Source organism: Tachysurus vachellii, chromosome 12 (assembly GCF_030014155.1).
Source record: "Tachysurus vachellii isolate PV-2020 chromosome 12, HZAU_Pvac_v1, whole genome shotgun sequence".
Taxonomy (NCBI): domain Eukaryota; kingdom Metazoa; phylum Chordata; class Actinopteri; order Siluriformes; family Bagridae; genus Tachysurus; species Tachysurus vachellii.
This window is the reverse complement of record NC_083471.1, coordinates 26,657,962-26,685,171: the sequence shown is the minus strand read 5'-3', so window position 1 is coordinate 26,685,171 and position 27,210 is coordinate 26,657,962. Positions and strand designations below refer to the sequence as shown.

General features: G+C 40.4%; 3 protein-coding genes and 2 non-coding genes across 9 annotated transcripts in view; 4 read left to right on the top strand and 1 right to left on the bottom strand.

The window, feature by feature from the left end:
- The first annotated feature begins 5,178 nt into the window (after positions 1-5,178).
- Positions 5,179-5,285, top strand: LOC132855456 (U6 spliceosomal RNA). Its single transcript, XR_009649338.1, has one exon. It is a non-coding gene; the product is annotated as a U6 spliceosomal RNA (small nuclear RNA).
- On the top strand, positions 5,181-7,169 carry LOC132854327 (dynein axonemal heavy chain 10-like). Its single transcript, XM_060882614.1, has 4 exons — positions 5,181-5,265; positions 5,807-6,086; positions 6,350-6,579; positions 7,086-7,169. The coding sequence occupies exons 1-4, from the start codon at positions 5,251-5,253 to the stop codon at positions 7,167-7,169; spliced, it is 609 nt and encodes a 202-aa protein (XP_060738597.1). The 5' UTR covers positions 5,181-5,250.
- Positions 7,170-7,191: 22 nt separating this feature from the next.
- Positions 7,192-7,298, top strand: LOC132855455 (U6 spliceosomal RNA). The gene has a single exon (XR_009649337.1). It is a non-coding gene; the product is annotated as a U6 spliceosomal RNA (small nuclear RNA).
- Positions 7,299-9,983: 2,685 nt separating this feature from the next.
- Positions 9,984-18,366, top strand: atad1a (ATPase family AAA domain containing 1a). Of its 3 annotated transcripts, XM_060884124.1 has the most exons (11): positions 9,989-10,089; positions 10,217-10,245; positions 10,469-10,668; positions 12,231-12,329; positions 12,454-12,574; positions 12,778-12,978; positions 13,129-13,235; positions 14,088-14,177; positions 14,403-14,453; positions 14,616-14,788; positions 17,894-18,366. In XM_060884124.1, exons 3-11 carry the CDS (start codon positions 10,498-10,500, stop codon positions 18,015-18,017), a joined length of 1,137 nt encoding a protein of 378 aa, XP_060740107.1. In that variant the 5' UTR covers positions 9,989-10,089; positions 10,217-10,245; positions 10,469-10,497; the 3' UTR covers positions 18,018-18,366. The 3 variants fall into 3 exon arrangements, with proteins under 3 accessions (XP_060740108.1, XP_060740106.1, XP_060740107.1); XM_060884125.1 differs by lacking the exon at positions 10,217-10,245 and having other exon boundaries at positions 9,984-10,089; XM_060884123.1 differs by having other exon boundaries at positions 9,985-10,245; positions 17,894-18,365.
- Positions 18,367-22,891: 4,525 nt separating this feature from the next.
- Positions 22,892-27,210, bottom strand: part of osbp2b (oxysterol binding protein 2b) — a 56,696-nt gene continuing 52,377 nt past the window's right edge. For 2 of the 3 annotated variants that reach the window (XM_060883496.1, XM_060883499.1), the window contains 2 exons: positions 26,605-26,622; positions 22,892-25,313 (listed from right to left, as the gene is read on the bottom strand). In XM_060883496.1, the coding sequence (XP_060739479.1) occupies positions 25,171-25,313; positions 26,605-26,622 (161 nt within the window). In that variant the 3' untranslated portion in view covers positions 22,892-25,170. The remainder of the gene's footprint in view (positions 25,314-26,604; positions 26,623-27,210) is intronic. The other variant, XM_060883497.1, reaches the window with a different exon arrangement.

The window sequence follows — 27,210 nt, the reverse complement described above, 5'->3', positions numbered from 1 at the left end:
TTTTTTTGTCTCGTCTTAATGTCATTGTAGGTCATCACATGTTCATTCGCTATAACCTGTGAATTTATTTATTAAAATGGTCAAAAACGGCTGTGACGAGATCACGTCATTTATCTTTGGTCAGTGTGTTTGTATCTGTTCATGGATTTCATTTTAAAACAGAAATAAAACGAAGGCGTTGGACAAGAATGATCGGGTTTATTCATTTATTTCATATTTTATTTTGATGGAAAAGACCCCCGTCACTCTCGCAGGCCTTCAGGAGGATCATCAGTCTCTCAGAAATGAAACATAATGGAGAAATGGTCAGAGGGTGATGGGGATCGATTCGGCTGAAGCACGAGTGCGTAACGATAATGCTGCTGCTCGATGGAGTGAAGCGTTCTGATCGTTTCCACACCTGAGATGACAAACAGAGGAAAATAACAGTGTAAATGATGACGGCGTCACATCGCTGACCTGAAACATGACGTGCATCACTTTTTATTTTAAAAACCATCCGAAGAACAAGTTATATAGAATCTAGAAGACACACAACAATCATACAAACAATACACAGTATACAGTTATATAGAAGAGATTCACACCGTGACAGTAAAGTGATAAATGTTGAGTTTGTCCTGATTTAATCTACTGTTACAGATCATTTGCTCTCATAAAGCTTCTCATGTTACTGAAAAAAGTCTAAACTCCTCCGAGATGTTCGACAACTCAAAGTTATTAAATATTTTCTATCAGTTTCTGTGCAGCTGTAACTATGGAAACAGTAAACTACAGTCAGAGCTGTTAGAGAGAATTAATCAACACCTTCTGACCAATCAGAGCCCAGAACTCAGCAGCACTGTGGTGGTGTTTGTTCTCTTCCTTTATAGGGATAAACAGTTGTGCAGCAGATTGTGTACTGAAACACACGTCTCACACAGCTGCAGCTCCGACCGCACCAACATCCTGCTCCAAAAAAGATTCATCAGACGTGTAGTGAGGGAAATTACAGCCTAGTCAGAGAAATCGCTCCCTGTAACAGCAGCACAGTTGACGAGACACAACTGAAGGCTGGGTTCAGTAACAGCAGGATGTCAGGAGATAACTATCGGCCTCTTCGTTCCGTTCCTCATCAGGAGACAGGAAACAACCTCCCGCGTGTCACCGATCCTCAGTGTCCACTGGTTACCATGGCAACAGAGCAGCGGGGAGGCTTCAACTCCATAACGCTCGACTCCACCAGGTCAGAAAGGTCAAAACGAAACAAGTAAATAACGTAATGTCGTTTTTGGAAAAAATAAACCTGAGGTGAAAAAATATGACAAAAATAACTAGAATTAATTAGAATGAATGCGACTGTGACACAACAATGATAATAAATAAAGCTATATTTACCGTGTGTACTACTGTATTATACACTGCTACACCTTTATATCAATGATGATGATCTTTACTTATTTACTAAACCTTATTTAACATTATTACATTCTAGTGTCTACTTCATCATGATAAACTACACGGCATTTCATTCTCATTTATGATAATTACTCGTTATTAAACTAAACACTCTGTAGGCCAAAGCTCATGATTCTGTTATGATCTGTTCCCTTTTTATTAATTATTCATTCATTCATTCATTCATTCATCTTCTACCGCTTATCCGAACTACCTCGGGTCACGGGGAGCCTGTGCCTATCTCAGGCGTCATCGGGCATCAAGGCAGGATACACCCTGGACGGAGTGCCAACCCATCACAGGGCACACACACACACACACACTCTCATTCACTCACACAATCACACACTACGGACAATTTTCCAGAGATGCCAATCAACCTACCATGCATGTCTTTGGACCGGGGGAGGAAACCGGAGTACCCGGAGGAAACCCCCGAGGCACGGGGAGAACATGCAAACTCCACACACACAAGGCGGAGGCGGGAATCGAACCCCCAACCCTGGAGGTGTGAGGTGAACGTGCTAACCACTAAGCCACCGTGACCCCCCTTTATAAATTTTTATTATTATAAAAAAAAAATATTCATATGCTCTAAACACAATAACCATGTGATCATTCGCCACACTGACGTCTGCTAACGAAGCACTAAAATACTGTAAATATCTTAATGTCATTATTTATAATGACTAATGTTTTATATAAGTGATGTGGTTAAGGTGGTGGACTACTGATAGGAAGGTCATGAGTTCGTACCCCAGGACCAAGCTGCCACTGCTGGGCCCCTGAGCAAGGCCCTTAACCCTCAATTGCTCAGTTGTAAGTCACTCTGGATGAGGGTGTCTGCTAAATGCCGTAAATATAAAATCACTACTTTATTAAATAAGGATTTGGTATTAATTAGTGTGGTATTGTACTGCTTTAAGGTCTAAAAATAGGTAGATTTTATAATAAAGAGATAGAGAGATTTTTGGAGGGAAATGTGAGCTTTATTGATCCGTTCTGTAAGCGGATCATTAGGTTAGTGTTCGCTCACAGCTCTGCTCTCACGTCCTTCATTTAATCTCCTGTTTATCCATTTATTTCCAGCAGGCGAAATCTGTCAGCGTGATGAATGGAGGCTGAAAGAGACGAGTGTTTGTGTCCTTAACTCGCTCTGAACTTCAAGGTCTTTCACAAAGTGAGGCGGTGCGCCGCAGACACGCCATTAAACGCCTTTATTGGAAATCACAAAGGCTCTGGGACGCAGATTGATGGGGTTTTTATGAGCGATACAGTCAGCTGAGCCGCTGCCTTGTTCCTGCGTGTCTTTTGTGTTTAAAGCACATTATTCTGGTTATTGTGGCTTCTTTTCATCTCCTTTCTTTATTTATGATAGACGCTTCCTGCTTTCTGCTGTCACCGTGAGGCTAGTTTTCTGGCAGACGCAGGCATGTGAAGTGTAAGCTGATTAATATAAAATCCTCAGGAGCTGTGGAAAAGAAAAGCACTGAGAATTCATTAGAGAGCGAAGGGAAAAGTGACAGGCTGTGATTAGAGATAAACAGAATCGGTGCTTTCTCACCACGGACCGAACCTGGAGCTGTTTCGCTTCCTTGCTCAGATTAAACAGGTCATAACTACAAAGCAAAGCTCCTGAAGGTGTCTGTGCACACGTGATGCAGCCGTGATCCTGAACGAGCTCCACGGCCTCCAACAGCAAATAAGCAAGTTACTTCCTGTCGTCTCTTCTGTTATAGCAGCTATAAACACTCGTCCCCTCAGCAGTCTCTCTTCATTCTCTCTCTTCAGGTTCATAAGAGAAATCTCAGCTTGTCATGTTACCATAGAAACCGCAAAGAAGCGTAAACTCCTCTGTCCTGAAGATGTGCGTAAGACACAGCTTCACCTCTGAACTGGAACACAGCTCTGACACTGGAGACTCCTTCACCATGTCACACACACACACACACATTTTTAAAATCTGTTTATTATGAGTGTGAGCTGTACACGTGAATGAGCTGTTGCTATGGAAACGATAAGTTATCAGATCGAGGGTATTAATATAAACCTGGAGTACGGTCATGGCTGCTGTTAGAGAGACTTAATCACCACAGCTGAGAGCTCTACACTATATCATCTTCTGTAGTCTTCACGGCTAGAGCATCTTAATGTTTATTAATAATAATTACAGTAATAAAGTAATAAATTGATTAGTGTAGTTTGCGTCGTTAGCGTAGTAAATTGATGAACAGCGTAGGTTATAAATGATGATCACCTGAACGTTGGTGTGTTGGTTCAGACACTGGTTTTGCAGGAGTTTAGTTTTTAGACCCTCATGCAGTGAGAACCTTGAGGAACATTTGAGGAACAAGGCTGTGACCTCCTGACATTTACATTGCTGAATAATAATTTAAATAAAGTGAGTCGAGCGATCACAACTCAGCCGTGCTATAACTTTTTTATGTGCAGCACATAAATGCTTCCTCCACATAAATGTGTTGAGTTCCTCTCACTCGTGTTCCTCTCCTCCTCAGGACAGATATATCTCCTCTTTATCACTGGGATTTATAGCTCATTAAAGCTGTGTAGCTCTGTGCTAAAGTCAGCATGTCACTTAACACTGAGACTTTTCTCTTTAATAGTCATCATAAAGTGTCAGACAGTACAGTATATTGTGTGTATTGTGTGTTTTCTGTGTACTGTATATATTGTGTATGTTGTTTATGTTGTATGTATTGAATGTACTGCTTGTATTGTATTCACTGTGTATGTGTGTGTGTGTGTGTGTGTAGGTATGTATGTATGTATTTGTGTGTGTCTGTGTGTGTGTATGTGTGTGTATGTATTTGTGTGTGTGTGTGTGTATGTGTGTGTATGTATTTGTGTGTGTGTGTGTGTGTGTGTATGTGTGTGTATGTATTTGTGTGTGTCTGTGTGTGTGTATGTGTGTGTATGTATTTGTGTGTGTCTGTGTGTGTGTATGTGTGTGTATGTATTTGTGTGTGTGTGTGTATGTGTGTGTATGTATTTGTGTGTGTGTGTGTGTGTGTGTATGTATTTGTGTGTGTGTATGTGTGTGTATGTATTTGTGTGTGTGTGTGTGTGTGTATGTGTGTGTAAGGAGTGATTGTTCATCAGAATGTAACTAATAAACTTACACCTACTAGCACTATGCATTATATTTTGAAAAAGTAGATTATCTTAATATCAAAACCTTACATTTTCTCTGGACTCAATAATAAATACATGTCTGACTGTTGGAACGAACCAAAAAAACTAGAAAATCACATTCATTACGATTTATGGAGATTTTATTTCCCTTTGTCTACATTGACGCTGATGCATTAAGAGGGTCCCCTGTTCCAAGATGGCGGCTCTATTGACGCATTCGTTCCAATGTACTGCCGTAACCAAGGCGACATCTAGTGTATATGTCTATGGAGAACAAATGATTGATTACGTCACACACAGAGAACCAATCAGAACACCAGGAACTCCGATAATTTGCATATTCCCAGCATGCACCTGTGCAGTGTGAGATACGATATGAAATAAAGTTTAAATGTAAAGTGTTTAATGGTTATTTTATATATAATAATATTGACTTTAGTGAATTATTGTATGTGTGAGCTGCACGATGTGAGTGTGTATCCCGCTGTAGGTCTCCTGAAGGACCCTGGTGTGTTTTGGCACTAACCATGAACAGGACACGTTGTACACAAACTCAGTATTTATAGCGCTCTGTCAGGTGACTTGTTTGTGCTTGCTACGGCAGCACATATACTAAAATTGGAACGATACAGAGAAGATTAGCATGGCCCCTGCGCAAGGATGACACGCAAAATCGTGAAGCGTTACCATATTTTTATCTTCATTCACTCTGACACAACAAACTGGTGTTAAACACTAATATTTTACATGGAGTCTATATTCAACATTTAGTGTGTGTCTGCAATTTAACTTTTATATTGTGATGGAAAATATAATTCAACTTTACTATAAAATATAGATTTACCCAAGTGTGTGTGTGTGTGTGTGTGTGTGTGTGTGTGTGTGTGTGTGTGTGTGTGTATATATATATATATATTAATCTTGTCCTGCACTGTGTACACCAGGTTACACAAATACACTTTATGTATCTAGGACTAACTGACTAAGTCTTTAGCTCTGTGTTTGTTGTATGTAATGAAAAGTTATATATATATATATATATATATATATATATATATATATATATATATATATATATATATATATATATAAAATACCTTTTTAAACTCTAATACATAGTTTTAAATTAGTGATAATCGCTGTATTGTCTTGTAATGATGGTTTATGGCCTCTAGATGGCATGTATAATTTATTTCTTTTCTATTTCTATTTGCAGATCTCCTCCTTTAACGATCCAGATTTCCTGAAGCAGTTAGAGATGGCAATCAAATATGGCTTTCCTTTCCTCTTTCAAGACGTGGATGAGTACATCGACCCCATCATCGACAACGTTTTGGAGAAAAACGTTAAAGGAGCCGAGGGACGGCAGGTCATTGTGCTGGGAGACAAGGAGGTTGACTATGACCCCAACTTTAAACTGTACCTCAACACCAAACTGGCAAATCCCAAATACTCCCCTGCGGTGTTTGGCAAAGCCATGGTCATCAACTACACCGGTGAGGAAAACAAAGACTGTGGTGAAGCTCCGCCTACATGTGCTTAAGCCTCGCATCACCTCTGAATAGTGATTAAGTCTGTAGTAATGACAAAGGTCTGAATATTGATGTGTGTAATTCCAGTATTAAATGCTCACTACACACGCTCCGGTCACGTGAGCTCGGCCCAACACAGCCCAATGAGCTCGTCAGTCATCTAATCAGTTATTGCGCTCTTTTTTCTGAACCGTGTTCTGACAGTGTTAGTGTTTGTGTGTGATCAGTTACGTTAAAAGGTCTGGAGGACCAACTGCTGAGCGTCATTGTAGGCTTTGAGCGGAAAGAACTTGAGGAACAGAGGGATCGTCTGATCCTGGAGACAAGCGAGAACAAGCGTCTCCTCAAAGACCTGGAGGATTCCCTGCTCCGAGAGCTTGCTACGTCCACAGGCAACATGCTGGACAACGTGGAGCTCGTCCACACACTCGAAGAAACCAAGACCAAAGCCACCGAGGTACAACGTAATCAAATACATGAACTTACATGCATGGCATGGAAACATCATTTAAAAGCAGCAAGTGACATCTGAACTAAGATTTTCTAATTTATATGCAAATTAGGATTGAGCTGGTAAAGCAACAGATCTAAACAGTTTACTCAAATGATTTCTCTGACCAATCAGATAGGGAATCGAGACATAGTCCAGCTTTTCTTCGGTTTCACACTTTAGCTCCTATCTGTGTGGTGTTTATAGTGAAATTCCTGATGATACTAAAATCAGGCAGCGACTAGCTAAAGAGAACAAAGCAGCTGTGCTTTAGCCCTTCAGTTGGTCCGGCTCTATTAACTAATTATCTGTACTCATATGAAACAGTCATGTCATATAGCTGGAGCTTTCATTCCAGAGTGTTTTCCTTTCCAGCAGTGTACTGAAAAGGTTCTATTTTAGAAGTTTCTAATATTTACTTTATGGAATTATTGTATCTCTTAAACCACATAGTGACTGTGTATTTACCTCAGGTCTGTGAGTCTCCTGAAGGAACTCTGTGTGTTTTGGCACTCACCACGGACAAGAAACGTTGTGAGGTACCACGGCTTTTATAGGGGCCTTTCAGGAGGCTTGTTTGTGCTTGCTACGGCAGCACATATACTAAAATTGGAACGATACAGAGAAGATTAGCATGGCCCCTGCGCAAGGATGACACGCAAAATCGTGAAGCGTTACCATATTTTTCGTTGTTCATTGACCATGACCCTGACAGAACAAACTTAAGCCTAAAAGTCCAAGCTTAAAATGCTCAAGGCCAAGTACCTTCTGACTCCACCCCTTACAGTCAAGGAGAAAAACCAGAGGCCCCTGGGACCATCAGGTCTCTGTTTCAAGGACATACATCACATTGTTGGCATGAGAACAAGCCATTGCTGAATGCTCAGGATGACACCAGTGTAGCTTTTATAGCTGAAGATCTGCACCAGGGGAGGCACCACACTGCTGTGTGGTGTACATGAGTTTATAATGAAGCTATAATATATACATATATAAATAATATTAATAATTTAATCCAGATTTCTGATCTTCAGAAACTGTAGAAACTGTCTTTCACCACCAGCTCACACTCACAGCAGACTGAACTCAGGTCACAGCTCCACAAACTACACCACAGAATACAGACAATTATCTGCTCAGGGTTGAAACTACAACTGGATACAAAACACTGAGATTTGGTATAAAAAGCCGAAACACGCTATTAAAGTTCTGATGAATATTCATGAGCTTTTTTTGAATATTAATAATTAATTAATTTTCTCTGGAGAAAAAATGTAAGTTAAACAGAAAGATTACATCTACACACACACACACACACACACACACACACACACACACACACACACTTGCAATGTCTGAATTATAAATCTTTTGAAACTAAGTGAATTAAAATGGTTTATTTGTTGGTTCCATGCTGCCAGTTCAGATGAGCTCAGAGTGCAGTTTAATAAAAGCTATAAAATCTCTTTCAGCTAAAAGACTGGATTCATTTACATAATGTAAAAAATACAGAATCAGATTGTAGAACGTTGAACCCTTATTGGAGTCTTGTGTCTAAATTTACTGATCATTAAACTGAGTGTTGGAGCCAGAGGCAGGTTCAGGGCTTGTGGATTATTACTAAAGAACACAGATGTGATTAACATTCAGTTTCACGTATAAATGAGCTTCATAACGAGCTTCGGGACGTTACAGAGCCCTGTGTTACTGCTGTGATCCTTACATTCAATCACTGTGGATATTAATGATCAGTAGCAGAAACCAGTGGGTTAAACCTTTATTCTCATTCATTCATTCATTCATTCATCTTCTACCACTTATCCGAACTACCTCGGGTCACGGGGAGCCTGTGCCTATCTCAGGCGTCATCGGGCATCAAGGCAGGATACACCCTGGACGGAGTGCCAACCCATCACAGGGCACACACACACACACTCTCATTCACTCACACAATCACACACTATGGACAATTTTCCAGAGATGCCAATCAACCTACCATGCATGTCTTTGGACCGGGGGAGGAAACCGGAGTACCTGGAGGAAACCCCCGAGGCACGGGGAGAACATGCAAACTCCACACACACAAGGTGGAGGCGGGAATCGAACCCCCAACCCTGGAGGTGTGAGGCGAACGTGATAACCACTAAGACACCGTGACCCCCTTTATTCTCATTTATTCTAATTATTATTAGTAATTTCAGTATTTTAATTAACTATTTATTTTGTTTGCTTCTTTTCCTAAAGGAACATTTCAGCCCCCAGAAGTAACATGAACACCATCAGACATGTCAGCTTTACTCAACATATTGGACATAAAGTGGAAAATTGTGCACATTTTATTCTTCACCAAACGGTTGCTTTGTAAAAATAGAAACTAAGCGAACACCTTTTTAACGCTCGCATGATTTCCAGCTGAAAATTCAATTTCCACAGAGCTTTAGACCAAAATATTTTCTGTAGCCATCAGCAGAACACAGGAGCAGTCAGGATAAATATTTCCCATGAAATAAACACTCAGTGTATCATTCACACACACACACACACACACACACACACACACACACACACACACTTGCTCTGATACCTCATCGTTTCTATAGCAACAGCAACAGCTCACACTCCACTAATAAACAAATTTTACAACAATAAGTATGTGTGTGTGTATATATGTGTGTGTATATGTGTGTGTGTGTGTGTGTGTATATGTGTGTAAGAACTGACGTGAACTGAACTGCTGTACTTTGTGTGTGTGTGTGTGTGTGTGTGTGTGTGTGTGAGAGTGAGAACTGAACTGCTGTACTTTGTGTGTGTGCGTGTGTGTGTATGTGTGTTTGCAGGATGTAAAAACGTCCCAAGGCGACACGTGTGTTTGGATATTAACACAATAGCTCTCAGGGTTCTGAACAAACAGCCTTCTAATCAACGTTCTCCCTCTAAACACTTAAAATAAGAGGCCAATTTTTATGCCTATTATTTACTTTAATTAAAAGAACAAAATTACAAGCACTTTAACGACTGTGACTGAAAGTTTTATCTTTCTACATATTTGTGTGATATCTAACCCAAGACAGTTGTGTGATTAATAGTGATGAGATTGTGTGTAGTCTGTGTTTAATGTGGTGCAGCATGACTGCCCTCTTGTGGCCATCTCTAGACACTACATCAACGTTATTAGAGTGAATTGGACGGTGTTTTAAATTCACATCAATATTTTTATGTTTTCTGGCACTAAACATTTATTGTTTGAAATATTTGGGTTTGTTCTGGATATCGAACTAATGATTAATTTAAACATGTATCTAAATAAATCGTTTGTTATGTATTATGACTTAGGAACTACTGATGGTAAGCCTTCTTTCTCTACGGAGCGATGATTCTGTTACACAACAGGCGGAAGTTGCTGTGGGAAGATTTGAAATCGTAAATTTTTATTTTTCAGAGTGTTTTCTGTTTGCTTCAGTATTTACAGGAATATTAGTAAGACATATTTGTGTTTTTATTAACAATATTATCGCTAACAGACCGCTACACTATGGACATACCGAGCTATTATCGCTAACCAGTCGGTGGTCTTTTTTATCCACCTGTTCTCCGGTGTAAAAAGGCGTGTTAGCGGATTGTGCCGGAAAAGAGGTGGGAAATAATGTGTGCGGCGAGCCGGAAATATAGTGACTATTATTATTATTATTATTATTATTATTATTATTGTTGTTGTTGTTATTATTATTATTATTATTATTATTATTGTTGTTGTTGTTATTATTATTATTATTATTATTATTATATTATTGTTGTAGATCGTTATAATATCCATGGTAACTAAGTTTTATTGTGAATTTTATTTCCTTCCTCACAGTTAGATCTGATGTTGTGGGCGGAGCCGAGATGTTGATTGACATCTCCCATCATGCCCTGCTGCGCCCCCTGAGCCGCAATGAGGTGGTGGGCATGTTAGTGAGACTCACCATCTTTGGTGCAGCTACATACTACGGCATCAGATGGGTGGTGGAGGCTCTGGACCCGACACAGAGACAGAAGTCAGACGCTAAGAAGAGGGTAACGCTGACCCTGTGCACACTCAGCACTCTGGGGGGTTAGTGGAGGTGTGGTGGGGCTTATAATACACTGTACAGTACACTGGACTGGTCAGTACACTGGACTGGTCAGTACACTGGTCAGTACACTGGACTGGTCAGTACACTGGTCAGTACACTGGACTGGTCAGTACACTGGTCAGTACACTGGACTGGTCAGTACACTGGTCAGTACACTGGACTGGTCAGTACACTGGTCAGTACACTGGACTGGTCAGTACACTGGACTGGTCAGTACACTGGTCAGTACACTGGACTGGTCAGTACACTGGACTGGTCAGTACACTGGTCAGTACACTGGTCAGTACACTGGTCAGTAGAGTACACTGTACAGTACACTGTTCAGTACACTGGTCAGTACATTGTACAGTACACTGGTCAGTAGAGTACACTGTACAGTACACTGGTCATTACACTGGTCAGTACACTGTACAGTACACTGGACTGTCTCATGGCTAACTTTAGATACATTAGGCCATATATAACAATAGAGGCAGCCAAACTATTTATGCATGCCATGATTTTTTCTCACATATCATACTGATTCACAAGCTGGTCCCAAGCAAATATGACAACTCTAAAACCAATTGAGACCCTTTATAAGCAAACCTTAAAAATTTTAGATCAAAAACCTATCAGTCATCACCACTGTAATATTATTACTAAATACAACTTATTCAGTTTTAACAATTTCTCACATTATCAAGATGCTTGTCTCATTTTTAAAATCTTTTTAAAAACAGGGCAGCTACCAGGGGAGACTGTGTTATACAGTATAGGCGAAGTAAGTTTGGTCAAACAGCCTTTTCAGTACGAGCCTCAAATTATTGGAATTGTCTCCCTACTGAACTCAGAAAGAGCACCTATTCATCATTTAAATTCAAACTCAAGAATTGGATTAAAAACACTCAAAATTGCAATCATCAATAGTTAACTTATTTTATCTTTGGTACTGTCCATTTTTGTATTGTATTTATTATTATCTATTTAGTGTTTTAATTTGTTTTGTGTTTTTCATGTATTTAATTTTTGTACTATGATATTGTGTTGACCTGCCAAGGGACTGCAGATGAAAAATAGCTCTTCAGCTAATTCTGGCACATTTACATTTTGAGTGTAAACAAAAAATGTTGATTGATGTGCATTGTCCCTTTCAAATAAATAAAATTAAAAAAAAAACTGGTCAGTACACTGGTCAGTACACTGGACTGGTCAGTACACTGGACTGGTCAGTACACTGGTCAGTACACTGGACTGGTCAGTACACTGGTCAGTACACTGGACTGGTCAGTACACTGGTCAGTACACTGGTCAGTATACTGGTCAGTACACTGGTCAATACCAAGGTTCTGAGGTCTAAAGGGGTTTTGGGGTTCTACAGAGATTTGATGGGTTTGATGAGGGAGGATTTAGTGGAAAATGCCAGTATTGCTAATTTTTTTTACCCATCATTCTCTCTCTCTCTCACTCTCTCTCTCTCTCTCTCTCTCTCTCTCTCTCTCTCTCTCTCTCTCTCTCTCTCAGGCTGACCAGATGATGAGAAGGATCGGGGTTGAGGGACTGAGTCTGACTGAGTATGAGATGAACATCGCTTCTCACCTGGTGGACCCTCGCAGTATGAAGGTAAAATCCAGATGAACTTTCACATCTCATCTTGTTTTGTGATGATCTCCAGTCTAATGAACTTGTGTGTGTCCATGTTTGTTTATTTGTGTAATGTGTTTTTGTGTGATTTATTTTTATGAAGGTCACGTGGACAGACGTTGCAGGTCTTGATGACATCATCACTCAGCTGCAAGACTCCGTCATCCTGCCTATACAGAAACGTCATCTGTTCAGAGGATCCAAACTTTTACAACCACCCAGAGGTAAAACACACACACACACACACACATACCACACACACACATACCACACACACACACACACACACAGTGGAGACATGGATGGAAAATGTCTGTGTTTGATGGAGATTCATGGTGTTTAGTCAGTATGGGCGAGGCAATGAGCTGATGATGATGATGATGATGGTGAAGCACACACACACACACACACACACTCTTTTCCTCAGGTGTGTTGTTATACGGTCCTCCTGGCTGTGGGAAAACTTTAATAGCGAAGGCAGCGGCCAAAACCTCAGGCTGTCGGTTCATCAACCTCCAGGTCTCCACTTTGACTGACAAGTGGTACGGCGAATCAGAAAAGCTCACTGCTGCTGTCTTCTCATTGGCTGTTAAACTACAACCCTGCATCATCTTCATCGATGAGATAGGTGAGCGACTCGTTGGGTCTGAATGTCGTCTCAGACACTAAAGTGTGACTTTCTGGTGGTTATTGTCTGGATCTCTGTGTTTTAACAGTGTGTTGTTTTCATTTGTGTTTGGTGTTGAGATGAGCTGTGAGGTGTTTTAATTTGTGTTAGACTCGTTTCTGAGGTGTCGCTCCAGTTTGGATCACGAGGCCACGGCAATAATGAAAGCTCAGTTTATGAGCCTGTGGGACGGACTGGAGACTGGCCCTGACACTCAGGTTATAACACACACACAAACACACACATGTTTGTATAGTTTATACTTTTTAGATGCTAGTCAGTTGCACACGTTTCCTGTGGACTATAAATGTGTGTGTTTGTTTCTCTTTTTGTGTATATGTCTGTGTGCGTGTATGTTTGGGTGTCTGTGTGTGTGTGCGTGTCTGTGTGTTTGTGTCTGTGTGTGTTTGTGTCTGTGTGTGCGTGTCTGTGTGTGTTTGTGTGTGTGTGTGTGTTTGTATGTATGTGTGTGAATGTGTGTATGTATGTGTGTGAATGTGTGTATGTATGTGTGTGTTTGTGTGTATGTATGTGTGTTTGTGTGTATGTATGTATGTATGTATGTGTGTGTGTCTGTGTGTGTTTGCGTGTGTGTGTGTGTGTGTTTGTATGTATGTATGTGTGTGAATGTGTGTATGTATATGTGTGTTTGTGTGTGTGTATGTATGTGTGTTTGTGTGTATGTATGTATGTGTGCGTGTCTGTGTGTTTGTGTGTGTGTGTGTGTATGTATGTGTGTGAATGTGTGTATGTATGTGTGTGTCTGTGTGTGTTTGTGTGTGTGTATGTATGTGTGTGTGTGTCTGTGTTTGTGTGCGTGTCTGTGTGTGTTTGTGTGTATGTATGTGTGTTTGTGTGTATGTATGTGTCTGTGTGTGTGCTTGTGTGTATGTATGTGTGTGTGCGTGTCTGTGTGTGTGTGCGTGTGTGTATGTATATGTGTGTGTGCGTGTCTTTGTGTGTGTGCATGTGTGTATGTATGTGTGTATGTATGTGTGTGTGTGCGTGTGTGTATGTATGTGTGTGTGCGTGTCTGTGTGTGTGTGCGTGTCTGTGTGTGTGTGTTGCAGGTGATGGTGATGGGGGCCACTAACAGGCCACAGGACGTGGACATAGCAATCCGACGCAGAATGCCAACAGCTTTCTACGTGAGACTTCCTGTGAGGGAGTTTTTATTCATTTATAAACCAAACACAAACAGTTCAGTTTACAGGAAACTCTTACATCATGTTATTCATTTATTAATAAATAAATATATCACTAGATAGATGGGGAGAGAGACAGGAGAGGAAGATGGAGGGGTGGATGGATGGATTGCTGTAATGAACTGAAATTATTTCTAAATAAATGCTCAGATCTCAGCTTTGGACTTTATTTGTTTACAGGATAAAGCTCAGAGGAAGGAGATCCTTCACCTCATACTGTCTGGAGAACACGTAATTATTGTGACTTGACTTTAGACTTTAGATCTCGATGATAGGATGAAAGGAAAAGAAGTAAAAATATTCTGTTCACATTGAAAGTTTAAATGTTAAACTCTTGTGTCTGTACAAATATATAATTATATGTAGCAGTGTTGTGTGTTGTGTGTGTTGTAGCTGAGTACGGCGGTGAATCTGATGGAGATAGCCGAGCAGACGGAGGGATTTTCAGGCAGTGATCTGAGGGAGGTGTGTCGCGATGCTGCTCTGTACAGAGTCAGAGATTTTATACGCAAACAGCAGATGAAACAAATCACACAGCAGCTACGACTCCATCAAGATGAAGATGAGTACGGCTCACACCTTCCTCTGTGTGTGTGTGTGTGTGTGTGTGTGTGTGTGTACAGTTGTGCCGCGGTGACCACTGGGCAACGACACTTTAACCAGCGGTAGAACATCAGGATTGATGAACTAGCTTCGTGAGAAGAGACTATTAGAGTAGGAACTCGGAGCGCTGGGAACTCGGGACTGGCATAGAGAGAGAGAGAGAGAGAGAGACAGAGACAGAGAGAGAGGAGAAAATTGTTAGTTATGTCTGTAATCAGGTGATGGACAATGTACATTATGTGTAAAGTGCAGACAGAGACTCCATCAAGACTAACTATGACATCATAACTAAAAGACTAGAGCCAGAAGGTGACACAGACATGAGGGCTTCCTGGGATGTAAAGCGTCTCAACACTCCACAGTCTGTAAACCTGAGTGACTTGTGATGGTGGTAAGGAGACAACATCCAGACATCCCAGTTCACCAAACACTCTGTGACCATGAACCCTCCAGATCTGCTCCTTTACATAAGAAATATATTCATAATAATCTAAACTAAATAAATGTGTTTTTATCCTGGACTTAAACACTGAGACTGTGTCTGAGTCCTGAACACTAACTGGAAGTCTGTTCCATAACTGTGGGGCTCTGTGAGAAAAAGCTCTGCCCCCTGCTGGAGACTTTAGTACTTGAGGTACTAACAAATATCCTGCACCCTCTGATCGATGTAGGTGTGACGGATCATAAAAAAACCAAGAGATCTCTCAGTACTGTGGTGTGAGACCATTAAGTGCTTTATAGGTTAATAATAGTATTTTATAATCAATGTGAAACTTGCATCATGTGATGACATCATATTTCTTATCTTAGTAATATTTCTGAGATGAAAGAAGGCGACCCTTGTGGTGTTATTTATGTGAGCTTCAAATGAGAGACCGGTATCAATAATCACACCGGGGTCTTTTACTGCTGCACATGATGTAATAAAAAGACCATCCAGAGTTACTCTGTAATCAGAAAGCTTACTTCTGACTGTCTGTGGTCCTGGTAGGCGGAAGTTAGTAAGCGTCCGCTGTCTGATGTCCTTCACACCATCTTCAGTCTTATTAATCTGGTGTCTCACATCTGACTGAGCTGAAACATATATCTGCATAACAGTGGAAGCCAATACCATGTTCACGAATAATTGCACCAAGGGGTAACATGTATAGGGAGAAAAGCAGTGGGCCTAAAACAGAACCTTGCGGAACACCGAACATTACCTTAGTTTGTTTAGATCTATGAACTGAGAGAGATCAGACCAGATAATAAGACCAGATCCAGGAGAGAGCTGTCACTATAACACCAACAACATGTTCCTGCCTATCAAGTACAATAACATGGTCAATGGTATCAAAAGCTGCACTAAGATCAAGTAACACCAGCAAAGAGACACAACCCTGATCAGAGACCAGTAACAGGTCATTTACCACTTTAACCAGCGCCGTCTCAGTGCTATGATGAGGCCTAAATCCTGACTGATACAGTTCATGATTATTATTCCTATGTAGGTCTGAACATAACTGAGCTACAACCTTTTCTAGGATCTTGGAGATAAAGGGGAGGTTTGATGTGTGTTACACGCCTGTAGTTGGACAGCTGGGATTGGTCGAATCAAAGGTTTGATAACTTCTAGCTTAAAAGATTTCAGCACAAAGCCAGTGTTAAGGGAAGAATTTATTCTGTTTAGAATGGGGTCAGTAGCTACTGGTAATATCTGTTTAAAGGAACACGTGGGTCAGGGATCCAGTGTGCAGGTCGATCGTTTTGAAGAAGAAATCAGTGAAAATAAGTCAGTTTCTTAAAGAGGATTAAAACGATCTAAATACTGATCAAAAACAGAAATATTATCTACACAATTATCTATCAATGTGTTTGGCATAAAATTAATAGTTACTGCTACAAATAGATGTTGTGCGCTTTTCCACAGTGTTTTTATTCCTAGTTAATTTTGCTACAGCATAAAATAAAAATTTAGGATTATTTTTATCTTCTATAAGGCTGGAGAAATACATTGGTCTAGCAGCACTAAGAGAATTTTTGTAGATATGAAGGATTTCCTTCTATGCTAATCGCCATGCTAATCGCCATGCTAATCGAAATACTGATCATTTAGTTTGTTAAATTTATAGTTTACTGCATGTGTGTTGTGTGTGTAGGACAGTGGACTGACTGTGTGTGTGTGTGTGCGTGTGTGTGTGTGTGTGTGACAGTGGACTGTGTGTGTGTGTGTAGGACAGTGGACTGTGTGTGTGTGTGTGTGTGACAGTGGACTGTGTGTGTGTGTGTGTGTGACAGTGGACTGTGTGTGTGTGTGTGTGTAGGACAGTGGACTGTGTGTGTTTGTGTGTGTGTGTAGGACAGTGGACTGTGTGTGTGTGTAGGACAGTGGACATTGTGTGTGTGTGTGTAGGACAGTGGACATTGTGTGTGTGTGTGTAGGACAGTGGACAGTATGTTTGTGAATGTGTGTAGGACAGTGGAATGTGTGTGTGTGTAGGACAGTGGACATTGTGTGTGTGTGTGTGTGTAGGACAGTGGACAGTATGTTTGTGAATGTGTGTAGGACAGTGGAATGTGTGTGTGTGTAGGACAGTGGAATGTGTGTGTGAGTGTAGGACAGTGGAATGTGTGTGTGAGTGTAGGACAGTGGACATTGTGTGTGTGTGTGTGTAGGACAGTGGACATTGTGTGTGTGTGTGTAGGACAGTGGACAGTATGTTTGTGAATGTGTGTAGGACAGTGGAATGTGTGTGTGTGTAGGACAGTGGACATTGTGTGTGTGTGTGTAGGACAGTGGACAGTATGTTTGTGAATGTGTGTAGGACAGTGGAATGTGTGTGTGTGTAGGACAGTGGAATGTGTGTGTGAGTGTAGGACAGTGGACATTGTGTGTGTGTGTGTGTAGGACAGTGGACAGTATGTTTGTGAATGTGTGTGTAGGACAGTGGAATGTGTGTGTGGGGCAAAGTGATTTGTGTTATATACAGTGTTTTCCCTTATCTTATGCTTACCCTTCTTGTGTGTGTGTGTGTGTGTGTGTGTGTGTGTGTGTGTGTGTGTGTGTGTGTGTGTGTGTGTGTGTGTAGGACAGAGGACCGTCTGTGTCTGAGGCCAATCACGCAGCTTGACCTGCTGTTCGGACTGGATAAGATGAACGAGTCGAAACAGGCCACAGCTCCGACTCCCACCAGTGAGGTGTTTGTGGACTAAAACCAGGATTCTAACCCATATTATCAGTACTAATGTTCACATTGTGTTACTCTGAGTGTTCTTAGAAATGTTGTTGTTTTTTTATTTTCATTTCTTCTTTAATAATAGGTGTAAGTTGATGCCGTTGGCTTTTGCATGTAGCCAGAAGGTTGTGAGTTCACATTCCAACACTGAAAGAGAGCCTCCTGTTAATATTATAAAACTGTTATTAACTCTGTATTTATAAATCTATGCAGATAATATTAATAAAATAAGAGATTCCTATGAGATTAGTCTCACAGCCAATCACAAGCTGCTTGTCCACACTAAATGAATCCATACTACAGTAAATAGATGTACATCAGTGTGTATATATATATATATAACTGTATATATGATTTGGTGCTGTAAAAGATTCTGTTTGTCTTGTATTAGAAATATTAAATACTGTGAAAATGTTTACATGTTTCTTGTTTCTTCCAAATGTATGGATTATTAAACAGATATAATAAACACCAGTTTTTTTTGTAATCATTTATTCATTATATAAATTATATGGTTTAACACTCATAATCACACACTCAATAAAATCAATAAATAAAATGTCATTAAATTCAAACCCTGAAATCAAATGTGTTCTATGACATGTAATCACACACACTATAATCACACACACTATAATCACACACACTGTAATCACACACACTATAATCACACACACTATAATCACACACACTGTAATCACACACACTATAATCACACACTACAATCACACACACTGTAATCACACACACTATAATCACACACTACAATCACACACACTGTAATCACACACACTATAATCACACACACTATAATCACACACACTGTAATCACACACACTATAATCACACACTACAATCACACACACTGTAATCACACACACTATAATCACACACTACAATCACACACACTGTAATCACACACACTATAATCACACACACTGTAATCACACACACTATAATCACACACACTATAATCACACACTACAATCACACACACTGTAATCACACACACTATAATCACACACACTGTAATCACACACACTATAATCACACACACTGTAATCACACACACTACAATCACACACACTACAATCACACACACTATAATCACACACACTATAATCACACACTACAATCACACACACTGTAATCACACACTATAATCACACACTACAATCACACACACTATAATCACACACACTGCAATCACACACTACAATCACACACACTGTAATCACACACACTATAATCACACACACTGTAATCACACACACTATAATCACACACTACAATCACACACACTGTAATCACACACACTATAATCACACACTACAATCACACACACTGTAATCACACACACTATAATCACACACACTGTAATCACACACACTATAATCACACACACTATAATCACACACTACAATCACACACACTGTAATCACACACACTATAATCACACACACTGTAATCACACACACTATAATCACACACTACAATCACACACACTATAATCACACACACTATAATCACACACTACAATCACACACTGTAATCACACACACTATAATCACACACACTGTAATCACACACACTATAATCACACACACTATAATCACACACTACAATCACACACACTACAATCACACACACTATAATCACACTACAATCACACACACTATAATCACACACACTATAATCACACACACTGTAATCACACACACTATAATCACACACACTGTAATCACACACACTATAATCACACACACTGCAATCACACACTATAATCACACACACTATAATCACACACACTGTAATCACACACACTATAATCACACACACTATAATCACACTATAATCACACACTACAATCACACACACAATCACACACACTATAATCACACACTACAATCACACACACTATAATCACACACTACAATCACACACACTACAATCACACACTATAATCACACACTACAATCACACACACTATAATCACACACTACAATCACACACACAATCACACACACTATAATCACACACTACAATCACACACACAATCACACACACTATAATCACACACTACAATCACACACTGTAATCACACACTACAATCACACATACTGTAATCACACACACTGTAATCACACACAATCACACACTGTAATCACACACACAATCACACACTGTAATCACACACTACAATCACACACACTGTAATCACACACACTATAATCACACACACTGCAATCACACACTACAATCACACACACTGTAATCACACACACTATAATCACACACACTGTAATCACACACTGTAATCACACACACTATAATCACACACTGTAATCACACACACTGTAATCACACACTATAATCACACACACTGTAATCACACACACTGTAATCACACACAATCACACACACTGTAATCACACACACAATCACACACTGTAATCACACACTACAATCACACACACTGTAATCACACACACTATAATCACACACACTGCAATCACACACTACAATCACACACTATAATCACACACACTGTAATCACACACACTATAATCACACACTGCAATCACACACTACAATCACACACACTATAATCACACACACTGTAATCACACACACTATAATCACACACACTGTAATCACACACACTATAATCACACACTACAATCACACACACTGTAATCACACACTACAATCACACACACTGTAATCACACACACTGTAATCACACACACTATAATCACACACACTGCAATCACACACTACAATCACACACACTATAATCACACACACTGTAATCACACACACTATAATCACACACTGTAATCACACACACTATAATCACACACTGTAATCACACACACTGTAATCACACACACAATCACACACACTGTAATCACACACACACAATCACACACACTGTAAGCACACACACTGTAATCAAACACACAATCACACACACTGTAATCACACACTACAATCACACACACTGTAATCACACACACTAATCACACACTATAATCACACTATAATCACACACTATAAATCACACACACTATAATCACACTATAATCACACACTATAAATCACACACACTGTAATCACACACACTATAATCACACACACTGTAATCACACACTATAATTACACACACTATAATTACACACACTATAATTACACACACTGTAATCACACTATAATCACACACACTATAATTACACACACTGTAATCACACACACTATAATTAACACGTACTGTAATCACACACACTGTAATCACACACCAGAGATCAGATCCAATGAGCAAAACAAAGTCATACACCAGAAAAAAACATGGCAACATAAGATCACAGAGAACTGTGAGGTTAAGAAAAATAACAGAAGAACAAAGGAACTGATTAAGAACTTGTTGTCTTCTGGTAGGTTACATAGAACGTTCTTAAAGCTCATGGCTCTCCCAGTCCACCAAGTCATGTCCAGGTCGTATCTTTGGTGCTGTAGTGTGGCGTTCCCTCGATCTCCAAAGGTCAAGCTGGTTCAGCTTCAGTCAAATGTACTGAAGGTACAAACAGACACGTTTCAGCAGTGATGCATAGGACATGTGATTCTGAAGGTAGGTGAGAAACTAAATCTGGATTCATTTGAGGCTTTAAAACAGACTGTAAAACAGGGGCTTAAATTTATTTCCTGCTAGTACTTTAAGCCAGAGAGCTCAGGTGGAACAACAGGGGCATGTAATGGGTGAAGTGAGTGCTGATGGTATTCTGCCCAGTTCTTGGTTCTTTGCCATGTCTCGTGTTTGTATGTATAAAAATAATAATATATAATGTATAATATCTTATCTTTTTTCCACCACTGCTGAATTTACACTTCAGATCTTTTCTCTGCAATAGAAACTAACGTACTTTAAAACGTATTCTGTTCTGCAGCGTCCTCGTTTTAATTCCAGTGCTATTTTACACACGTCCAGAAGATGACTCCGTGACGCTGTCTGATCTGCTCACGGTGGTTTTGATGAACTACAAGAATGCAGTTACAAAACTATGGACCTCATCGCATCAGCTGTCGATAAACTCACATGACATCAGATGTGAAGTTCTTCAGTCTCTGGACCACAATCAGAGTAACGTGACTGTTTTATATCGTCATGTCACTCACTGTTTCTACTTTGCTGTAGAAATGATATTCATGGATATTATTATATAAAACCTTTTTAATAGGTTTCTATATAAAAAGGTAGGAAGGCAGAGGAAGCACGAGTCCTGCTGACCTGCTCAGCTATGGATCTTCTCACATGAGAACGGCTCCTTCGATTACGGACGACTGGACATTGGTCCGTAAAGCTCTGTTCTTCAGCTGTTTTTCACCGGAAAATAATACAGAAAATAAAACACACATATTGTGTCAAGAGGAAATGAAAGTGAAATGACGTGAAGGAAGTGATGTGCTTCATTAGATACATGAGAAATGTTCCAACCTGTAACTAAAGGCTTTAAACTGCAGACGTGAAATCAACACGGATCAAAGCCGAGTTCAGACATGATGAAGAGCAGCAGTGAGAAGAAGAAGAAAACTCAGCTCACACTTTACCATTCCAGACTTTTACTTAATAAATGACTGTCAGTGTGTGTGTGTGTGTGTGTGTGTGTGTGTGTGTGTGTGTGTATTCAGCAGCTAGCACCTCAACTAGCATTCTCAGCTAACTAGTTAACTGTTAACGAATTCTTTCTGGAACCTTTTCAGCAGACAAACTGCAGTCACCTCGTGTTTAATCATTAGATTAATGTTGAAGTGAGAAGAATTACCAGAGGCACAAATTGACAGAACACCGCTGACTGTGTGAGCAAATCTCTTTTAATACAAAATATTAAAATTTCAAATCACACCACAGAAGCGTGTCAAAAATTAAAACTTTTAGCCTAGCTACAGTAGATCATCTCTGGTTATAAGACACATTTACAGTAAGTATTTCTGTTCGAATCGCTTCCTTACTCCTCGTCTCTTCTTTATAGGCGTTATAATCCTTTTATTATTCAGATTCTTTTTTCTTCTTTGTTATCATAAAAATAAACACACCAGAGTCTGGACAGGTGAAGCAGCAGCTGCTCTCCAGAGTCTACGTTTTCAACAGCGAGTGCTATGAAACCGTGAGAGAACCCACACGACACCTCGGATCGGACCGAACCGGATCGAGATCGGACCGAACCGGATTTAACACCACAGAGACTCAATACTGAGAAGGTGAGGAAGCCGACACTTTGAGGATTTCTGTCAGGTTCCTTTAATGACTGTGTGCTGATTTATTGATTTGTTTTTAAACATTAAATGCACACAGGCTCAGAAATCTCATCAAAGGGACGATATGGCTGTTGGATTATTATTCATTACTAAAGCTAAAAAGATTTCCCTTGAGACTAATAGTAGCTGATCATCCAGCTGTTTAAAGGAACAGTTTGGAGGAAAAAGATCCTCTCTACGATGTTGTTTCGAGAGACGATCGGTTCATATTTTGCTCTCTGAAGTTTTTACCTTTTTCATTGGCTAATAATAATAATCAGCGTCCATCCTGCAGGAGAACGTGAGCTCCTGAGGAACGTGAGCTCCTGAGGAACGTGAGCTCCTGAGGAACGTGAGCTCCTGAGATCATGAGCAGGTTTGAGAAACTTTATGAACGAAGCGTTAATACTGTAATGTTAACTGTACAGTCTCATGTTTTAAAGTGTCTCGACGCCTCACGTCCCTGATTGGCCGGTGATGACGACCTGCGTTAATCTGCGGTCACTTTACGCTCCACCTGTTAGGACGTAGTGTGTGTTGAAATTCTTTCCATTTTGTCTCATCGATGAAACGAATCATTCCGTGAGCTGCGTAACAAACACTCATTTACATTTTTGTAATTAAAATGAGGCTAAATTGGAAGTATATTAAGATTTGAGTAGAATTGATTATGATTTTTTAGGTGATAGCCTTTTTAGCCTAGCGGTAGGTTTACAGATCCTCCCCCAAACTGTTCCTTTAAACACAAACTGGTTTAAATACGAATGATATGAGACCTGCAGTGTGTCACTGAGCAACACAGAAGGCTCTCGACACTTCAGGAAACTTTTTTTAATCTTTAATATTTTCGTTGTTGAGGATTAACACTCACATATCCCTGCTATAATCATAAGCTCCGCCCACTGTCCTGTGGGATATGCAAATTAGGCTGTAATGGAATGTGAATATTAATGAGAGTTCACATTATAAAGCCTAAATGACACTAAATGAAGTGATCCCTTTCTTCATTGGAGATGGAGAGGTGTGACGTGCACTACGTCCTCGTTAGGTGTAGGGCTCAAGGGAAGTGCACTCAGAAGGGCGGGGCGGGGCGGGGCGGGGCGGGGCGGGGCGGGGCGGGGTTTGTGTTCTGAAGAAAGAGCACCTGATTTGGTTTGGAAGAATTAAGGGGTTAAATTTCATGTTAAAAATCCCCTTCTTCTCTTTTACACCCACACACACACACACACACACACACACACACATACACACACGTATACATACACACACACACACACGCATACACAAACACACACACATACACACACACATACACACACACATACACACACACACACGCATACACACACACACACACACACACACATACACAAACATACACACACACACATACACACACACACATACACACACGCATACACACACATACACACACACACGCATACACACATACACACGCATACACACACACACGCATACACACACATACACACACCAGACACACACACACACGCATACACACACATACACACACCAGACACACACACACATGCATACACACACACACACACACACACACACACACACACATACACACACACACATATACACACGCATACATACACACACACGCATACATAAACACACGTATACACAAACACACACACGCATACACACACATACACACACATTTTATTTGAATACTAGAGGGAGATTAAATGTCTCTCTCTCTCTCTCTCTCTCTCTCTCTCTCAGTTCTCTCTCTGACAGATGGGACCCGTGTCCCAGATCCTCTGTGAGTCTGTTAGAGAACGTTCTGTCCTCATTCTCATCTCCAATCAGAAAATATCTGGACACATTCTCCAGTCCTGTCTGTCTTTGGTCTCCCAGTAACCGCCTTTATACACAAAGTTCGTTTCCCCAGTCAATGGATCCGTCCTCTGATGGAACCAGAGAGGCTTGTAGCCCTCGTATTCCTGACCTGTAACACACACACACACACACACACACACACACACACACTCAGTTCATAGGAATGTCAAACAGCTTCTTTATTCTTATCAGTATCACAAACACAAACAGTTCCAGGACTAAAGGTCAGATGGAACACACTAAGGGTTCTTCAGTTCCTCCCTCTGTAGAACCATTAAGCCTCATTTTCACTGCAGCTCAGTGTTTATGTAGCGTTTACAGACTGACATTTCTGTTTTTCATCTTAAACCAATGTAATAATAAAACAATAAAACTCTCTTTAACAAAAGGCCTGCAGTGAAAATGTGGCTCTAAAGACGTTCTGTAGAAAACTGAGATTGTCCCATTCAATAAGGTTCCTTATAGAACCTCTTTAGAGGCTGGAATCATTAACCATCTAGAGCATATGACATTATCATGAACAGAAGAGTGTGTGTGTGTGTGTAGATGTGTATAGTGTGGTTCTAGGTATGTTTGTGCTAGGTTGAAATGTGTTCTAGATAAATGTGTTGGTTCTAGTAGACACAATTCGAGATGTGGGTTTAGACGTCTGTGCTGGATTTAAGTGATATATTCTAACACTGTTGGGTTCTAGATGTGTGCACAGTAGTGAATGATGTATTTTAAGTGCTGGGTTCTAGTACACACTGCTCCAGGTGTGCGTGTTGTGTTTGTGATGCGTGTTGAGTCGGGCTGGGATCAGGATTCTGAACGGTGTTGGTTCTAGATATTGTTCTAAATGTTTGCAGTGTGCACATATTTAGATCCTAACACATCTTATTGTTGTGTGTATTTTAGGTTCTAGATGTGACGTGTTGTGATGAGTTGCTGATGGTAATGTCTTGGTTCTAGATAACATGCAAGGCTCCAGATCTGCATGTTATGTTTGTGATATTGGTTCTAGACATGTGTTCTGTACTGGGTTCTAGATGAGCACGCTGAATTGTGTGTGCTTGGTTCCTTGATTAGTCAGCAGAAGGACAATGCTGGTGTAAGAACATCCTGAGACATGATTAGAACCAATAACGGCCTCACACACACTCACACACACACACACACACACACACACACACACACACACACACACACACACACACACTAAGAACCATAAGTAGTGGACTGTGACACATGGTGAGATCTCCATTACAGATCACTGCTGGATCTGCAAATAACCGTGGAACATGTCACACTCGCATGCTCACACACACACACACACACACACACACACACACACACACACACACACACACACACAGGTGTGAAGTAGCCGTACATGGACGAGTCCATGCACTAGAACTCACCAGAGTCTAGCTCACAATCTGAGAACCGGGAGGAGAAAAGAAAGACACATGATCATAAAAACATCGCTACAGCACCGAATTCTCATAAGAAGAACACACACACACGCGCGCGCACACACACACACACACACACACACACACACACACACACACACACACACACACACACACAGTGTTACACATCCTGGGCTGACTCTAGAACCTGGAAGCAGTGGTAATGTTCTAGACTTCCTCTCTATTGTATGTTGAGAAGAAGCTTCAGCATCCAGACACACACATCACGATACTTACTGTAGAAAACACAGTGTTTGGTTCTTGATGTGTGTTTTGTGTTCTAGATAAATGTGAGGATTTCTAGAAGTGAGTCTGGTGTAACGGTGGGTAAATGTGCCGGGTTCTAGGAGTATGATTACTATCAGGATTTTTGTGAGTTTTGTGCGTCTTGTGTATACAACGTTCTGGATAAATGCTATGTTCTGGATGGGGTCCTAGATGTCAGTGTTCTATGGCTGCTATGAACTGTGCTCTAGATAACAGCGTTGTTCTGGAGGTTTAAGCCATTATGTGTGGATGATGTTTAGTTCTAACATGTTCCTTGTCTGGACT